The 17,189-nt window shown below is 37.1% G+C and overlaps 1 protein-coding gene across 9 annotated transcripts in view; it reads right to left on the bottom strand.

Annotated features, from left to right (window-relative positions):
* TCF4 (transcription factor 4) overlaps window positions 1-17,189 on the bottom strand; it is a 349,712-nt gene that overhangs the window by 108,744 nt on the left and 223,779 nt on the right. For all 9 annotated transcript variants that reach the window (XM_042911451.1, XM_042911449.1, XM_042911450.1 and 6 more), the window contains 2 exons: window positions 13,427-13,556; window positions 12,896-12,945 (listed from right to left, as the gene is read on the bottom strand). In XM_042911451.1, coding sequence (XP_042767385.1) covers window positions 12,896-12,945; window positions 13,427-13,556 — 180 coding nt within the window. The remainder of the gene's footprint in view (window positions 1-12,895; window positions 12,946-13,426; window positions 13,557-17,189) is intronic.

The following is a 17,189-nucleotide window of genomic DNA, read 5'->3' on the forward strand; positions in this document are numbered from 1 at the left end:
CAATCTGGCTATTTTAGCCCTGCATTTTCCAGACAGCCCAAAACTGATTTGAATCTTTGATGGGAGACGAGGGATGTGCGGTAGTGATCATTTTAAAAATATCTTTGGGTGTCTGCATACAAGGGAGTATCCAGTCAAGTGCATATATTATCCTTTGGCTCCGCTGCCTTCTGCAAGAGTCTGATTTCCCTAAGACTTCCTGGAGATCAGCAGTGAGGTTCTGTGTGGATCACCTCTCATCTGATTACCTTCCTCATCCGAAGTCCAGCGGCCCTGTACACAGTTCCGGGAGCTGGCGCTTGGAACACTTGTACTGGCCTCAAGAAATCAACGCAACTCAACTGTGTGAGGAAGCACCGTGACAGCGTCTACGGCTCTTCCCAGGGCACTGAACTCTTACCCACGTTAAAAAAAAAAAAAAAAAAAAAAAAAATGAAAGAAAAGAAAGAAAGAAAAAGAAAAGAAAAGAAAATCGCCATCAGTCTCCTTGCTGCCAAGTGACACACAAAAAGGAAGTTAACCATTGGCTGTTACTTGCATTCACAGTCTGACTCTGATCTCCCAGCTTCCCTTAGCCCAATCTGATGCCAAGCGGACTACAGCTTGCCCATTTCATTTCGACCACGGCAGCCAAAAAAAGCACTGCCCCACCGTGCAACGACAAGCAGTCTGTTTTGATATTAGTACCTCAGTATGTGATATGAGAGAGTCAGATGTCCCCAAACTATGTGCCCTCCCCTGAGGGACTCTGTCCTGGCCTTCCTTGGCCAGAGGGATGGGGAGCGTGCCACAAATCCTTAGCTTTGAAAGCACAAGGGAAGGAAACACACCATCCGCAGGGCTCAGACAGAAATGGCGAGGAGGAGGAGAGACTCTTATGGGGAGAGGATTCATGCCCTCCAATTCAGCACTCGCGCCTAACTGGAAATATTAACTCATATTCTATTCACTCCCTGCCAGCCAGCATACATGAGCACAAACTGAATTACATAAGAAAAGGAGTCTTTTTCTTATGTAATTAAATCTTAGCAGCCGCTAGTAAGTAAACATCAGATTTTCTTTTCCTTTTTTTTTTTTTCATGAAAGAGAGGAATATTTGGGGTTCAGAAGAATGGGATTTTTTCCTTGATTCCCAGACAGAGAGGAAGATGGTGGTAAAATCCTACTCACCTCCCTGTTCTCCGAAACATTCTGATTTCTTTGCTGAGTGTATAGAATCAAACTCTAACCTGGTTTAACCTTTCCATGTGCCCTGGACCGTTCTCATTCCCTCCAGCATTAACATATCATTCTTTTTATGATTCCAATGAGGCATCATCAGGTGTGGATCTCAATTTCTGGGCATTTTAGGAATCTGAGAGCAACCCAGGCAGCTTTAATTTTTACAGGTGACTCAATTTTTGTTGTGACCAGAACTGAACATAAAGCTCTTAAAAGCTTAAATGTACACATTTATGCATTCATTACACAGTGTTAAATCTAATTTGTTCTTTTTACTGTCACAGGAAGCACATGTTTAAAGCAATCTGTTTCCTCATGTGAATGCTTTCCTGTCTGTTTAAAAAAAATTGCGACACACTTTACCCTGAGTAACCAAGAGGTGATCATAAATATCCCTAAATAGCATTAAACAGATATGAAAGACATTAACACTTTCAGAATGCCAAAGTAGTATTAAAAAAAAATTCTAACAGATGCTCCTAGGTCAAAAAGTGAAATGTGTGTTTCCTGAAAAAACACTCTCATCAGAATCATAAATGAACTGTGAGTGGAGAAGTGAGGTGTTGTTGAGCAAACGAGGATCCTTTTGGTGAGGAACACAGCAATCCACTGCCAACGTGTACTTGCCATAAAAAAGCCAAATTGAAATGGAAGTCTGATGAAAACCAATATCCTTTGTAATCCACAAGGTGGCAATGATTACGAATGAGGGGTGGCTCCATCGGATCGATCCGGTTTCCCAGAGAAAGAGTCTGTCTCTGTGAACCGAAGCGTCCGTCCCCGTTCCGGGACGCGAGGAAGAGGTCCGGCCAGAAGGACCTTTCCCGAGGAGTCTGATGTGCTGCCTGGTTTTTCTGTAAATGAAAATTGGCTGGGAAGAATCATTCGTGGTGGAAGGTGGAGACCATGCTCTCTTTGCCCCACCCTCTTTGGCAGATGTTTTTTTCTTGAAATTCAAGAGTTCACTAATCAGCCCTTGTAAAAAACCGTTCTAAGTTTCCCTTAGCTGACACGCAAAAACAAATTTTCTTTTACGAATTCAGCAACGGCACTGAGAAAAAAACACATGACAATGTGGCAAAGGCCAGAATCCAGCAATTCTTTGACTTTACCCTAAAACATCTGTCTAAATAGTCCTGTTGAATGTTAGAAATTTACCTCAACAGTCCTAATCAAATCAAACTCTGTTTTACTTTAGAAGAGAAACAAAGTGCCACACAGTCCCACCTGCTCAACACATCTCCGTCTTGCCAGATGAAGTAAAAACCCTAGGCCTACCCTGCTCCTTGACCTGCTTCTGGCCAATTACAGAGTAAGACCGATAGAAGATGAAAGAAAAAGCCTGTATCTCCTTGTCGCTTAGAGGCAGGGCTGACTTCGGCATAAACAAATTACTGGCAGAGGGAATCATATTATGAGGAGCTCTGTCATCTTGGCCTGATGTCCCATTTCAAAAGAAAAAAAGATGGAGTACATACTTCCAAGGCAAACTTTGCGGAGCGTAAGTCGAATGATTCAAACAGCTGACTAGGTGTCTCGGCCTGATAGAGACACTATTGCAAGGAACAAAGACCTACAGAAAGTGCTTGCGGTATTTCATCATTTCAGACAAGGCAAGCGACCTCCATTAGGTAGAATTCTTCTACGTGCAGTTGAGACCCTGGTCTTAGTTTCTGCTCTGTACCCAACTACTCCAGTAAACTACAGGTGAAGTTTCTCTCAAGTGCCCGAAGAAAGGTATTTACCTTCTTGCTGATGCTAACATTGAGGGGGTTTATTACTGTCCTTAGAAGTTATCATTTCTTAGATGTTTACAATGTGTCAGGATTATGCAGAGCACATTATATATGTTTTGTCCTTTATTTATTTATCACAATATCCTTAGGAGGTATGTATATTTTGCCCATTTTTCAGAAAATAATTCAAGGATACTACATCATGTGCCCAAGGCCACGTAGCTAGTAAGTGGCACAGCCAACTAAAAACCCAGATGATCAGCTTCCATGCTCTTAACCATTAGATCATCCTGTCTCTGTTACAGAAATGCTATACTGAACGGTCTAGACTTTCTAAGGGATCTGGCTGAGCAGAAGCTGTGCGTAAAAACCAGTGTACCACTTAGAGGTACTGAGGGTCATTCTACAGTGAGATGAAAATTCTGAATACTTAATTTATTCCAGGTTGGCAAATACTTGCTAAGTAAACAACAATCAGATTGTAGAGATTTTTGTTCTACCAAATACTCTGAATAGCCAGGGGGAGCACGGCATCATGATTAAGGACACAGAAACCTGGCAGACAGACTTCCCAGGTCTCAACCCCAGCTCTGCCATTTATTAGCTGTGTGACCTCAGGTGTGTGTCATCACCCCTCTGTGTCTCTGTTTGTTTAGCCATGAATAAAGAGTAGGACATCCCATCTCATAGGATTTTGTAGGAGTAAGTGATTCATTAGATGCAAAGTACTCAGTTCCTGGCACAGAATAAATACTATGTTCAGGTTTGTTATTGTTATTAGTATATCAACATCATCTCATGAAGAAGGTGCTATTTATACCTCCTTTGTAGACCATGAAATAGATGTGTGACCCAACTAGGGCCACTATGTGAGGAAATAGAGGATACCACACATTTAATTAGAGAGATCTCTTTAATTCTAGTGCAGCGTTATGTCCATCCCACCACACCACTTTTATTACTATAGTCATTCACTGGAAATATATTTGAAAGAAACATGCAGGGCAGTGAATTTAGCCTGTATGGGACCAAAAAAAAAAAAAAAAAAAAAAAAAAAAAAAAAAGATGTATGTGCAAAAGATCCTTACCCATTTCAAGGTGAGTAAGGGGACTCAGCATCTCTAAAATAAGCCTAAAGGACAAGAGGTTCCTGTGTTTCACTGCGTGTGTTATTTGGGTCTTTGAATGCACAACCTTCTCAAAAGGCCAGACTTTATGCTCTTTAAAATGTAAGGCCATCCCCACCAACTGGGGATGTAAGTGATGCAACACTGAGAACTTCCTTAAACAGGAAGGACCTTAGCTGTGAAGCTTCACGATTTAAATAAAGGGTACACAGAAGAGGAGGAAACGCACAATGTCATTTGGTGTGTCTGGTTTTTAGGTTAGCTGAACAATATGCTTTGAATAAGTATAAATGAAGAAAAAAATGAATGAATGAATGAAAACTTCTGAAAATGCTGTCTTTCCCTCCCACCTGGATGCTCCCAGTTTGTCATGATGGAGTTCCACTTAACAGCTAGGTTGTTGGTGTAATTTATTAAAGGGAAAACAAAATAGCATGGTTTATAGAATAATGACTTACTGGGACTTGAATTTCATAATTCCAGCTGTATCTGCCCATAATAAAAATGCCTAATTCCATTTTCTCTTGCCCATCCCTAGCAATTAAACTCCAGATGATATGTGTGGCAATGCGCTGTATACATCTAAAAATAAAATTCCTATCAAGGCACTATATGAGGAACCCACAGGTTCTGGTAATAAAATTTCACTCGTGAAGCAGATGCCTTAGTATCAAATGGCAGAATTTGTACCTTTTTATTATATAACAATACTTTCAAACAGTACACTAGTTACAGAAACAGATTCATTTTCTATTTAGCTTAATGGCTTAAAAATTTCAAACTGAATCAACAGGTCTTAATTGCCAGGCCAAGAACATTCTTTTGAAACTTCAGCTTCAGTAGTTTGGAGAAATGAGTTGACTACCACTGTACCCTTAGACAAATTTTATTTTTTATCTCATCTGCTAACATCTCAAGTTATCAGACTTTGCTACAATAAAACCCCAGTTTTCATACTCTGCTTATTATTGAATTATTTTGTACTTCAAGTTTGTTTCGTAATGAGCAAGCCAGAAAATATTATTGTACCCTAGGTTAACACACCTGAGCACCTGTGAAACGAGTGAATTCCCCAAACGGGGTTACTTGCAAACGTTAACGCTAAGAATCAGCGACCCTACTTGAAACTGCTTTCTCGTGGCAGCTAATGATATAAATGATAGACTTTGCCAATCGGTAGAATGAAAGCCATTACAATATTATTGTAAGTATAATCCAGGAGGCATATTTAGAATGATATAGGCTGGGGATGATGAAGCTGCTGCAGACAGGCGCTCTTTCTCGGATGATATCAAAGTAATTGCTCCAAAACGGCATTTTCTCCAGGAAAAAAAAAAAATCCCTAGATGGTAACAGCAAGTGGTAACAGTGACAGTTTTTGTATGTGTGTGAGGAATATACCACAGGGGTCATTTTTTGAGAACACTAAGCCTTTCTAATAGGAGTCCATGTTTCACAAAGGAAATGCCTTTTAATCACTATCGTTGAAAACACTGCTGATGCACAGCGGCAACACCAAGACATTTCTTTACACTTTGCTACCAAGGGGCTTCACTAAGAAATGCCCCTATTATTCTGTTCCACTGAATACTCCAAATAAATATAGTGGCATTTAATACACGCACAGGTCCTCTTCGGATTACTCTAGAAGGAATCACTTATGTATCAAGTTTCAACCTCAGGAGCGTATTTATGATTAATTCCGCAGATGACAAAGTTAGACCAGACAGATAATAGGGGCTGTCGCTAAGCGACTTAAATAAAATTCTTAAAATGTTCTTTTCAAAAATGAATTTGCACATTCCTTCAGAATTGAAATCTGTACTTCTCACTGAAACTCACATCCTTTTGTCAACCTTGAAATTCTACAAAATGCAGACTCTTCTGCACTACCTTAATTTCTCTGAAGAGGGAGTATAAGCTCAAGCAAAGCATAAAACTCAAAGAGCTAAGCACCTACACAACAGCTGCAACTACCGGGGGGAAAAAAAAGAAAAAGAAAGAAAGAAAAAAAAAAAAGAAGTCGGTATCATTCACATGCTACTGTTTTGAGATAAAATAATTGAGTATTTAAAACTACAAATTTTGCACTGCATTTTACAAAAGCCCTTATTCCTTTAAAATGAGCACACCCCTGTACACAAATACACTCTGGGACAGTGAAGATCAAGCCTGAGAATCTCATGCTATTGCTTTGAAATGTGACTTTATGTTCAGTTTAAGAATTCAGTGCAATTTATTTAAAAAACAAAACAAAGCAAGTGTCTGTCAACAGCCTGACAGAATTTAATCTGCCTTAAGAAAATACAACTTTGCTATTTTTGAAGAGACTCTTCATTCCTTTTAGGATTATTGCTACATATTCTGAGAGGATCTTACTTAGCCCTCCAAGTTTTATCTGACTTTGATTTATGACTTTCAAACAAAAACTTCAGAATTGTTTGAAATCTGGAAAACACGCCTTGAAAACACAGAAATTATCAGTGACTGGGGGAAAAAAACGAGAAAATTCCACCATGTTAGACAATAAAATGAACAGATCAGTCAATGAAATGGAAAAAGTTTAAAAAAATGGTCTCCAACCAAATATTAAGCCAAGCATTTATATTATTCCACAAACACAAAATAAATTCACAGTCAAGCCACACACTGTGAAACAAGTTTTTATAATTTCAAAATGTATGCAGGCCTGTTACAATTCTCTTTAGGTAAAGCAGCCTTCCGGCAGCTTCTTCGATTTCTTAATAATTAAACCAGTCAGACAGAGTCCAAGACTTCGCACCAAAATATACTCTTCAGTGAAAGTGATAAAATAGGTTCCAAATAACAGTTTCCTGAAATGTATTTCTCCTTTCTCAACGAATGAGGCCAGTTTTACACTAAATGCTATTGTTAGAGTTGTGGAAACCTTAACAAAAGTCCTGATAAATCTCAGCAGGTGAAATTTTGAAAACTTGGTTTAAAATAAAAATACACATGGGGTGGGGGGAATATATATCATGCACACCACCTCAGAAGAGCTTGCTCAGTAGAATAATCAGACAAAAGGGGCCAGGCAGGCATCTCTATTGAGGAGGAATCTAGGTGGTTTCTTCTCAATTGAGTGTTTGACACATAAATCCTTTTCGTGGTAAAGATAATCCCTAAAGAGCTCACAAATATGCAAACCTTTCCTCTAGAGTTAACTTTTGTGTTTTTCTTCTCCCTTACATTTCTTCTCACTTTATATTTAAAATACACATACCAGAAGTCATCTTTTTAAGGGGAGCAGGAGTAGGTTTCCCAGCAGAGAGGAGGATGGAAGAGAGATCTCATTATTCCAAAATTCCAAACAAAAATACAGAAATCTTATAGCAAACTCCTGAGAGGCTGGAATGCCTAATGGTACAGATGTTGTAAATGTGTGTGAATTTCATATGCCTTTTGAAATATTCTTAATAGAGTAAGAGCCTCCAATAAAAACTTAAATATAGAGATTCTCCTATGTTTCATAAGCGGCAATTCACAAAAAGCATAACCTCCATAGCCTCTAACTGCAAACTGCAATGCAGAGGATAGGATTAGTTTTCAAAGAAAGAATGTCTATGCTGAACTTCTGAAGCTTCTGGTTTAGTAAATTCGGTATTAACTGCACAAAAATATACGCTCTCTATGACGAATATTTTCTCAACCTTCAAGGTGTTGCCTGGCGTCAGGTTACATATTCTGTGTAAATTGTGTGAATAATACTTCCGTCCTACTGGGGATGATTTAATTGCATTATACTTCATCTTTTTTCTGTCTATACATTTTTATAACTAGTAAGCATAAGTTTAATATCCAAACTTCATATTTCAATATTTTTAATTGGAGAATGGGCACCCTAAGTTTAAAGTTAACTATTACGAGTTAACCAAATATTGTAATGTAAACACCTATAGTTATACTTTTCACAAAGGATCTACCTCCCCAAGAATGAACCTTGATAAGCCCCTCCTTTTATACATTATCACATAATTGGTTACTCTAGAATTTCCTACAAAGGAAGGAGTCCAGGTCGCTGACACTTAGTTCATTTTAAAATTAATATATATTTTAGTTTAATGTAAGTTGCATTATCACTCAAGTTAAAATTTTGCTGACATGAAATAGCATCACTGTGATATATGATCACTTTCAAAGTGATGGGGGAAATTATATATTTTAAGTACTGACTTTTCAAACATATAATTTCTGAGCCTCTAGGAAGGAAATAAACAATTACCAACTTCTCTTTTAAATTTTGATTTCCTCAAGCATTTGAGAAAAAACATTTCCTTCCTAAAAATTTTTTAAGGTATGAACTCAAGATCATTTTTGCTACCTTCACATATGAAGGTTTTTTATATAATGTAAAACACACGGATCACTTAATGCCATCAGCATTATCCAACTTTCCCTGATATTTTCCTAACAATCTCTTCTGTAAAAACCAAAACCAAAACCAAAACCAAAAACCAAAAACCAAAAAACCAAAAAACGAAAACTCATTTAAACATTAAGATTTTATGTTCTTTAAGAATTCTTCTTTAAGAAAACTGGTAAACCTGGTATCTCATATACATTGAACTTGTATTTTTCAAGTCCATCTAAAGATTAACTCATCTCTAAAATTTTCTGGGAGTGCCCAAATCTTATTTTAGAAGTGTTACTATTGTAGAGATTGTTGTCCTTAGGATCCATGTGTCCAGAATTATTCCTGATCACTTAATACAAAGTTTGCCAGATCTTCCTGATTTAGAAAACAACACACAAAGGAAAAAAAAAAAGTCAATTTAACATAAAAAATAGACTTTACTGAAAAGTTCAGTTTGGAAAAATCACTGGTGATAAGACAGGTCATAAACTATTTCTAAAGATAAAACTTCTTATTTCTAGAGAAATCTGAAGTTCCAGGGATTCCAACTGGGGAAGACAGTGACACTGTCATTAAAGTTTTAAAGCTCGATTGGAATTGAAGACAAATTTTCATCAGCATTCCAAGTAGAATGGTTGCAGTTGTTAACAGTTTCTGGTTAAATGTATATCATTTCATGCATTCAAGTTATAAGAAGAGGGTAGTTTTATGTGTTTCCATATTGGTGGGCACAATAAAGTCTCTAAAAGACCATGTCTTTGAGTTTTTTATGTGTGTTTGGAAAAAACATTTTAGAATGACATAAGGTGAAAATTTTTTGCTTTCTAGATTTTAATGCTTCCATGTAAATTTCTAAGAATTATGGATCCTTGTCCCCCCAAAATGTGATTTAATGGGTATATTTCTCTCTGTATGAATTCACGATTCAATAGGTGTGACTATTAGGCTATACAAAGATAGAAACTATGATGGAAGAGCAGTAAAATCAAAAAATATCAAGTTTAAGATATACGATTTAAAAAAGGAAACCAAAATGTAGAAATCAAACAAGAAGTTCATGTGCAGATCCAAGAAATCAGAGAGTGGTGAAATAAATTCCAACATCAACAAAAAATAAAGCTTTATTATTAAACTCTCATCAAAAGATGAGGGTTACAAGAAACTGGTAGGTGCCTGAAAAGAAGAACGTACCACCCATCTGAACAGAGAACACAAAAATGTTCTGCAGTACTCAGCAGGGCTCTTGTGGGCAATTAGTTGTCATTTCACACAGCCTTGCCTTTAAAGAAACATCACCCTAGCCCTAAGTACAGGCCTCTGTGGTCCAGAGGGACAGAATTCCTTCCCTCTATTGCGCCTGTGCAAGGCGACCCCTCAGGATGGTTCTTCCGCCATCCTATCACTGTCATGCTTCTTCAGTGACTTGAGGTCTCTAGATGCAGTGCACAGCCCAAACACATTCAAGGATCCTGCCAGATCCATGGCGTGATGTTGGGCCAGGCTTATGTTTCCTCTCTCCCACAGATGCTGCAGTATTTTCAAAAACAGGGCCAGACAAGCCTTGCTCTCATTTCCTGTGAAGATCCAGCCTAATGGCGACAAAAGAGGTCCAGCCTCTGTACTCTAGTAAGGTCATAAATAATATCTCATTACAGATGTTACAGTTTAAATTTTCTTTCTTTTATGTCAAGGAGGAGAAAGGGCCCATTTCAAAAAGAAAAAAAAAAAGTGAGTTCACACCACAGATTGTGACAGATTTATTACTATTTATCACGGTAAATATGTATTGAAGAAAACATATAAATGTCTTTAGCTAGTCATAATCACTTGAAAAGAAACCTTTTACTATCCCCAGTTTCTTATTATTTGTAAGAAAACTATTCATACATACCGAAGCAAGTTTTAGAAATATCTTACCAGGTATATATTAATTTGAGCTTAAAAAAAGAAAAAAAAACATGGCAGAGGTCTAAAAATACCGGAGCAAACGTGTTACAGTGACTATTGCGGACCATCTCTTTAGATCAAATTAAAATATATATTTCGTGCAGTGGGAAGGCACATGGATCTTGTTATAAGTAATAAGCAATCCAATGCATGCAACGAAGCTAATATAAACTAAGTCACATTATTGCTATTAAAACAGAGCAGAGATTTTTTTTTAAAGTAATGACAATAAATAGATGATTGGATTCTGAAATCGACCAAACTTGGTTACTCTTCTTGCTTAAAAAAAGAAAAGTCAAAAAAATCACAAGGATAAAATATCCATTTCAACTGAATTTTCCTCCTTGTCTTTAAAAAAACAGGCTCTACTTATGAGAATGTTCCTTAGGGCCATTAAAACATTTAGCCAAGATAAATTCTCTAAGAAGAGTAAATCTTAAACTGACCATCAAAAGCCAAAAATTAAATAATGCAAACAAAATTTCCAATTCTAGATCTACTGCGAAGAAAGGAAAGATACCTTTTTATTTCTCAACATGGACAACATATCAAAAACACACAAACTGTCAAAATGGCAAAGAAAAAACTGTATCCGTGAAATTTTCTATAGCGGCCAGTTAACTCTAGGAAAATACTTAAAAAACTTACAGTGAAGTAGGAGAGATTATTATTGACAATGATTAAGCAGACAGATAATATCTAAGGCCACACCAAAACACTCCTTAGAAATTGGGTAGATTTCTGCATAATTTTAGCACTGGAAAAAACAAAGTTTGTTTGGCTATGAGGCATAAATAAGGTTCTATAGCTTCAAGTTTTACATGGCTTTAACAGCACGCAACTATTCCATCATTTCAGGACATCTGAAGGTCCACTTATTGTATTCAATACTGTCCGTATTAGGTGCAGGCATGTTTTAAATGTCAACAGCTGTGAAGACTGTATCATTTGAGGTTGTCATAAAAGCTATTAAAAGCTAAAGTTTCATCTACATTAAATCCACCACCAACTTCAAGCTTAAAATATGCTTAGAAAAACCTGAAGGGATATTGGTCAATTTTAATACAGCACAGAAATTTAAAGAATAAACCACTCAGTACATTTTTAAGTGACTTATTGGTAGTCCAAAGTGATTATTTTATACACAATTGGCAGTTTTATTTACACAATATTTTTCTGTATTTATGGATAATTTTGTGATGCTTCTTCAACACTACCAAGTCTATGATAATCAGCATACAAAATTTGTGTTTTTTTCCTGATAAGACTCACTCTGATATATTCACTTAATAATTTTTTGGATGAGCTGAACTGAAAGCAAGTCAAATACACAGGTGTTTGGGTTAATCTAATCTTAGCACATTTGCAAAACCTATTATTCTCCTAATTTATTAAAAATGAAGTAAAACTAATATGCGAGCATCAATTGGTAATATATTTTCAGAAACCCGAATACCATTTTATTTTAGAGGAGAAGAACTTGCAATAAGGCTTATGAGCATTCTTTTCAAAGAATACTAGTGCCCTACAGAACACAGAATTAAATTAAATTAAATCAAAACTATGTATCTCTCTCTCTCTCTATATATATATATATGTATATATATGTATATATATATATACATATATATATATTTACAGGAAGGAAGGAAGAAAGGAAAAAAGAAGAAGGGAAGGAGGAAACAAGAAGGGGGGAGACTCATATTCTTGTTCTATGTAAGGAGGAAATTACTCAAAGCAATTTGCCTACTTACTTAGGCAAAGACTGGTTTTAAAGAAAATTAAATAAAATCATGTAGGAACTCAGATTTGAAAATATACATAAGAATTGAAAATAAGATATCGCATTTAGTTGGGATCACAACCAACTTTTGCTACGCTGGAGCCTGGAGGGACCTCACCAACGCCTGAGTATAGCTCCAGGTAGTAAAAAGACCCAGAATGCTCTTGGTTACAGCTGGATTCTTCTAGTTGTCACCTGGTATTCCAGACACAAATGGCTACTGATGCAGCTACCTTTGCAGCATTTATTCAGTAACCTCTCTAGAAAATAGAGACATTCTCTCTGCACTCTGGGCTGAAACCCATGTAAATTTTTCCTAAATCCTCTCCACAAATCTCCTTTCGCATGCAAATCCATAAATCATCATAATACCGACAAAGAATTTAACCAACACATGAAACTAATACTCATTCTCTTGAAAGCCCTGTACAGGTAAAACTCCTCGAACTTCAGGCACCTTTTCAAGGCTCTCTTCAGAGCTTAAACTGCTGAATATCAACACAACCACCCAGTCTTCCAGGATACACAATTAATCACTCCAACGTGGGTCAGGTGGCTGGACGTGCAGGTCATTCCTACCTCATCCCCAGTCTAGATAAACACGCTGCTCTGGCGCATGGAACCTCATTTGCTCCTATCTCCCTTGCATCAATACAAAACAGAACAAAATAAAACAATATACAAAGCAGAAACAAGCAGTACTTACTGAAGATGGCAAACCTGGAGGAACTTTTCGAACTTTCTTTGTCTGCACCTCTGAAAGAAAATGAAGAGGCTGTGAGGTCCCCGAATGCCTATTTCCCTAACTAAAACAGATTAAACCACGAAGCCATTTAGATTAGACCAGATTTTCTTAAATCATTACCTTAGCAAAATGTCAGTACTGCTATCATATTTTATTCTGGCAGAAATCGAATTCTGCCTTTTTCATAAAAATCAAGATATTTAACTTTTTTTAAGCTTTGATTTTTTTTTTTAAGTTTCCTTATATGGGCAGCCAAGAGAAAACAAGAAATAAGCATACACCAAAATAGTTCTCTTGCTACTAGAAGTTGTTAACATACCCATCCAATGTACTACTGGGGAGGGGTGGTCACGAGCCTGACATTTGAGCAAAATTTTATGGTTTTGGGGGGTGGGGTGAGAATAGGGTGAGAAGGATGGCATCAAAAAAGAGAAGAAGAAAGAAAAAGACTACTACTAATCACTCAGGCATTCAAACAGAGGAATACCTTACCCAGGGCACTACTGTGAAGAGGCCTCCTTCGGGGGTTATTGCTAGAATACTGATAATACTGGGAACCAGGTTTGGTGGGCGACAGGGTTCCTGGGTTGCCCATATCCATGTCACCTCCAAGGAGACTCTGCTAAAAGGTTCAAAAGGGAAAACAAACATAGAAGGTTAGTTTTTCACATTCACCACCCCCCAACTGATTGTTAGTACTTAAACCACGGCAATAAAGAAAACAGCATCTGCCGAGCTGCAACAATTAAAACACAACCAAACAAAAAGAAAAAGAAAAGCAGTCTAAGAAGCTAGCACGAAGTTTGTGATTTTTCAAATTCTTTGCTTTTGAGAGGAAGGTAGAAGGTGATTCTCTTGAAACAGTACTTTCATCTTAAGACGACTCACATTTTGATTGTTTAAGAAGAGGGCGTTTGTGTAAGAGTCATGTTTTCTTCATCTACACTTAGGCTCATATCTGGGAACTATTCATGCCCTTCCTTCGCAAGAACTCCAGAAGAATCTGATTTTTCGGATGCACACAACTTCCCCCGACTGCTCACGTTGGGGGTGAGGGTAGGACGCTCCCCTCCACTGAGGACTCTGCATCGGCTCGGCATTATCCCCCACGGATTTACACAGCACCCACAGAAGAGAAAATGCCAGCAGAACCGGGAGCAAATTCAAATCTCACGCTAACTTCCAAAATCATAGAAATAGTAGGCATTCTAAGCGAACAGGAACAAATTAGAATGCCCTCTTGAGGACTACTGGAAGTTAAAATACATCCCCACAGATTAAACATTTACCTGAGCACTAGAAAACTTTCACAAATACCATTAACTTATCACAGTGTGATAAATGACTAAACTTTCAAAAATGATGACACACGAAAGATCATATAATAATATTACATTTTCTAAAAACTACATAAAAACTTACCCATAATATATAAATCGCCTGATTATACTCTGCATTGAACACATTGTTCTGTTAATTAGTCTGATATGCAAGAAAACAAGTGTAGATACTACCATTTATATTAAGAACAAATTTACTATTTAATAAAGAAATTTTAAAATTAAGTACTAAAAATCTAACTTTATCGTTACTTGTAATCAACTTTTACTGACTGAACTAATTACTGTCCTTGATAAAGTACAGAATGTGTTTTCCCTAATCTAAATTCTAATCACCATGTCACTCACAACAGACTTAGGGATGCTTCACTAACACACTATTCACATGCAAAATACTCTAAATAGGCCAATTATGACTCTGCCCCTGTTCCCTGGTTAACCCGCTGAGAACTGAAAAATTTCACAAGGCAGTCACCAACTAAAACAAAGAGTCCTTGTTTTAAATTAAGACAGTCTTTTTGATTCCTAAATAGCTCAACAAAGTGGCATGTCTTCTAGTGAAAGCAGTTGGTCAAATATGACCCATAAGCTGGAAAATCAAAAATTCAAACCTCCCCTTTCCAGTGCCATATAGCTAAATATCATAAAGAGAACCTCTCTGTTCCAGGGATTTTTTGTGAGTGCTGGATGAGTAATAAAGGACTAAACAGCTACTGATAAGTTTGCCTTCACTGTTTCCAGTTTAAGACTTTTCCAAGGGATACATAGTCAACATTACTTTCGAATAAAACTTTAAGGAGGAGATTTTAGTTTTGAAGCTCATTTTGAGCAAAAATTCATTGCGAGTATCTTCATATTTGCCACATAAATACCAGATAAAACCAGGTCATTTGCCAGATAAAAATATGACATCCACATGCTCAATTACTGCCTCTTCCGAACTTAGGATATCAAAATGCTACCCAATGACAAACTAAAATACAGAGCTCTTTGTAATAGTTTTCTATAAACCAGGAATAACATCTATAACCAGCATAACATCAAATGATTTCTTTATCATTTTACAAGTGGCATTCAACAATTTTAGAATCTCAACCTGCAATTTCACTCTTGGTAAATCTTAGTAACAAAATCTACATTTAAAGCCCAAGTTTTCTTTGAAATTTCCATCGATAAAGCTGTGAATGATTTAAATCACAGCCTCCTCACAGTCTGGTAAATTTACAAATAAGCCTCCCTTTCATGAAAAGAGGAGCTTGAAGGGGACATTATTGATAACTTTGTATCTTAGGCAGACATTACTCCTCTGCCTTCATTTTCTTTTCCTAAAATAATACAAAATACTCAAACAAGGACTGAGCAGATAGGTTGAAATGCCTGCTTGTCTTCCTAATGAGCTTAACCAGTGCTTAATTCTTGTTGGTCCTGGTGGCAAAGGTTTCCACTCCCAAGAAACTAGATGCATTCAATAGGTCAACATAAAAACAAACAAGCTTGCTGTACTGTGTTTTAGCAGCATTCACAACAGAGCTGTGAAAAATATAAAATGATAACTAGAAGATCGCTAACTGGCTGTGGCTGACCTTACTGTTGTTAATGTAAAAGAAAATCATTTCACGGGCCAGTTGTAAATAAACCATGCCCCCAAACACTTGCATGCGCAGCCAGAACTATGGATAGTGACACAGAACTAAGACCAGATAGCACTTACATTTGGTGGCTCATGCTAATCCTTTTTTTTTTTTTTAAACAAAGCACATTCCTGTTTCTTTCTTTTTAGACCTGTTTGTTCCTTTTTCTTTTTCTCTCAGACAATAGAATCATTCTTCTAAAGCAACAAAAATAAGCATTTCCTCACACTTAAGGGGGCCCTAATCACCCCCCTAGGGAAAGTTAAGATAAAAATATTGTGTTCTTATTGTAGAGTATACTTGTAAAATGAACAATAACCATTTACTATTGTTTGGCCTTTACGTCACACATTTAACTCTCTTTAGCAATGAGAAAGATTAAAAAAAATTTTCCACTGGCTAAAAAACCTGAGTTTATGAACTTAGAAAGTTAATGGTGTTCAATTCAACAAGGTAAATTGAATATGGCACAAAGTGGATAGGCATTCATTTACACATGAATTCACCTGCATGGTATACATACACATACACACACACACACACACACACACACACACACACACACATTAATGCTTAATTTAAAAGTTAAGTTTGAAAGCTAAAGTCTACTTTCAAAATGGGCAAATTCATCTTTGCCTTAAATAAGATTACAAAGGTTTCAGGTTTTTCACATTGTGCAAGTTCATGCTCTGCGGTTATGCTGGGTCCCAGTCGAGAGCTGCCCGAGTCTGCCAGGAAACACTGGAAGCAAGATGTGGCATCTCACTGAGCTAACCTGTAAATCTTAAACCCATAGTTTACCATTTTCTTTAACTGTCTGCAATGTGAGGAGACGAGCCCTTCCCCTTATTCAGTCCTTACTTTCTTCCAAAGACAAACAATTTTAAGACTTAAAATACTGTAACCAAATATTATATGTGTGTGTGTGTGTGTGTATGCTTCTATATATATATATACATGCAGCATATATATGTGTATATATGTGTGTATATATATACATATATATATATGTGTGTGTGTGTTGACTTTGTGAACTGGGCTTAAATATTTTGGGGTCCACACCCCTACAACTGATTCTTCAGCAGTAAGCTATTCCCCACCAGAGCCACTCAAATGCCAAATGCAACATTCTGTGAGGGTCCTTTTTCCATTAAATTTTTGTTGTTTGTTTTATATCAGATCTGGGTCTCAGTCTAACACATTCTCAACACTGCCCCGATTCCCTTGGTGGTGGGGGGGGGGGGGGGTGGAAGGAGCTTTTTAACATCCTTGATCAACCACTGA

The sequence above is a fragment of the Panthera leo genome, chromosome D3 (assembly GCF_018350215.1).
Source record: "Panthera leo isolate Ple1 chromosome D3, P.leo_Ple1_pat1.1, whole genome shotgun sequence".
Taxonomy (NCBI): Eukaryota; Metazoa; Chordata; class Mammalia; order Carnivora; family Felidae; genus Panthera; species Panthera leo.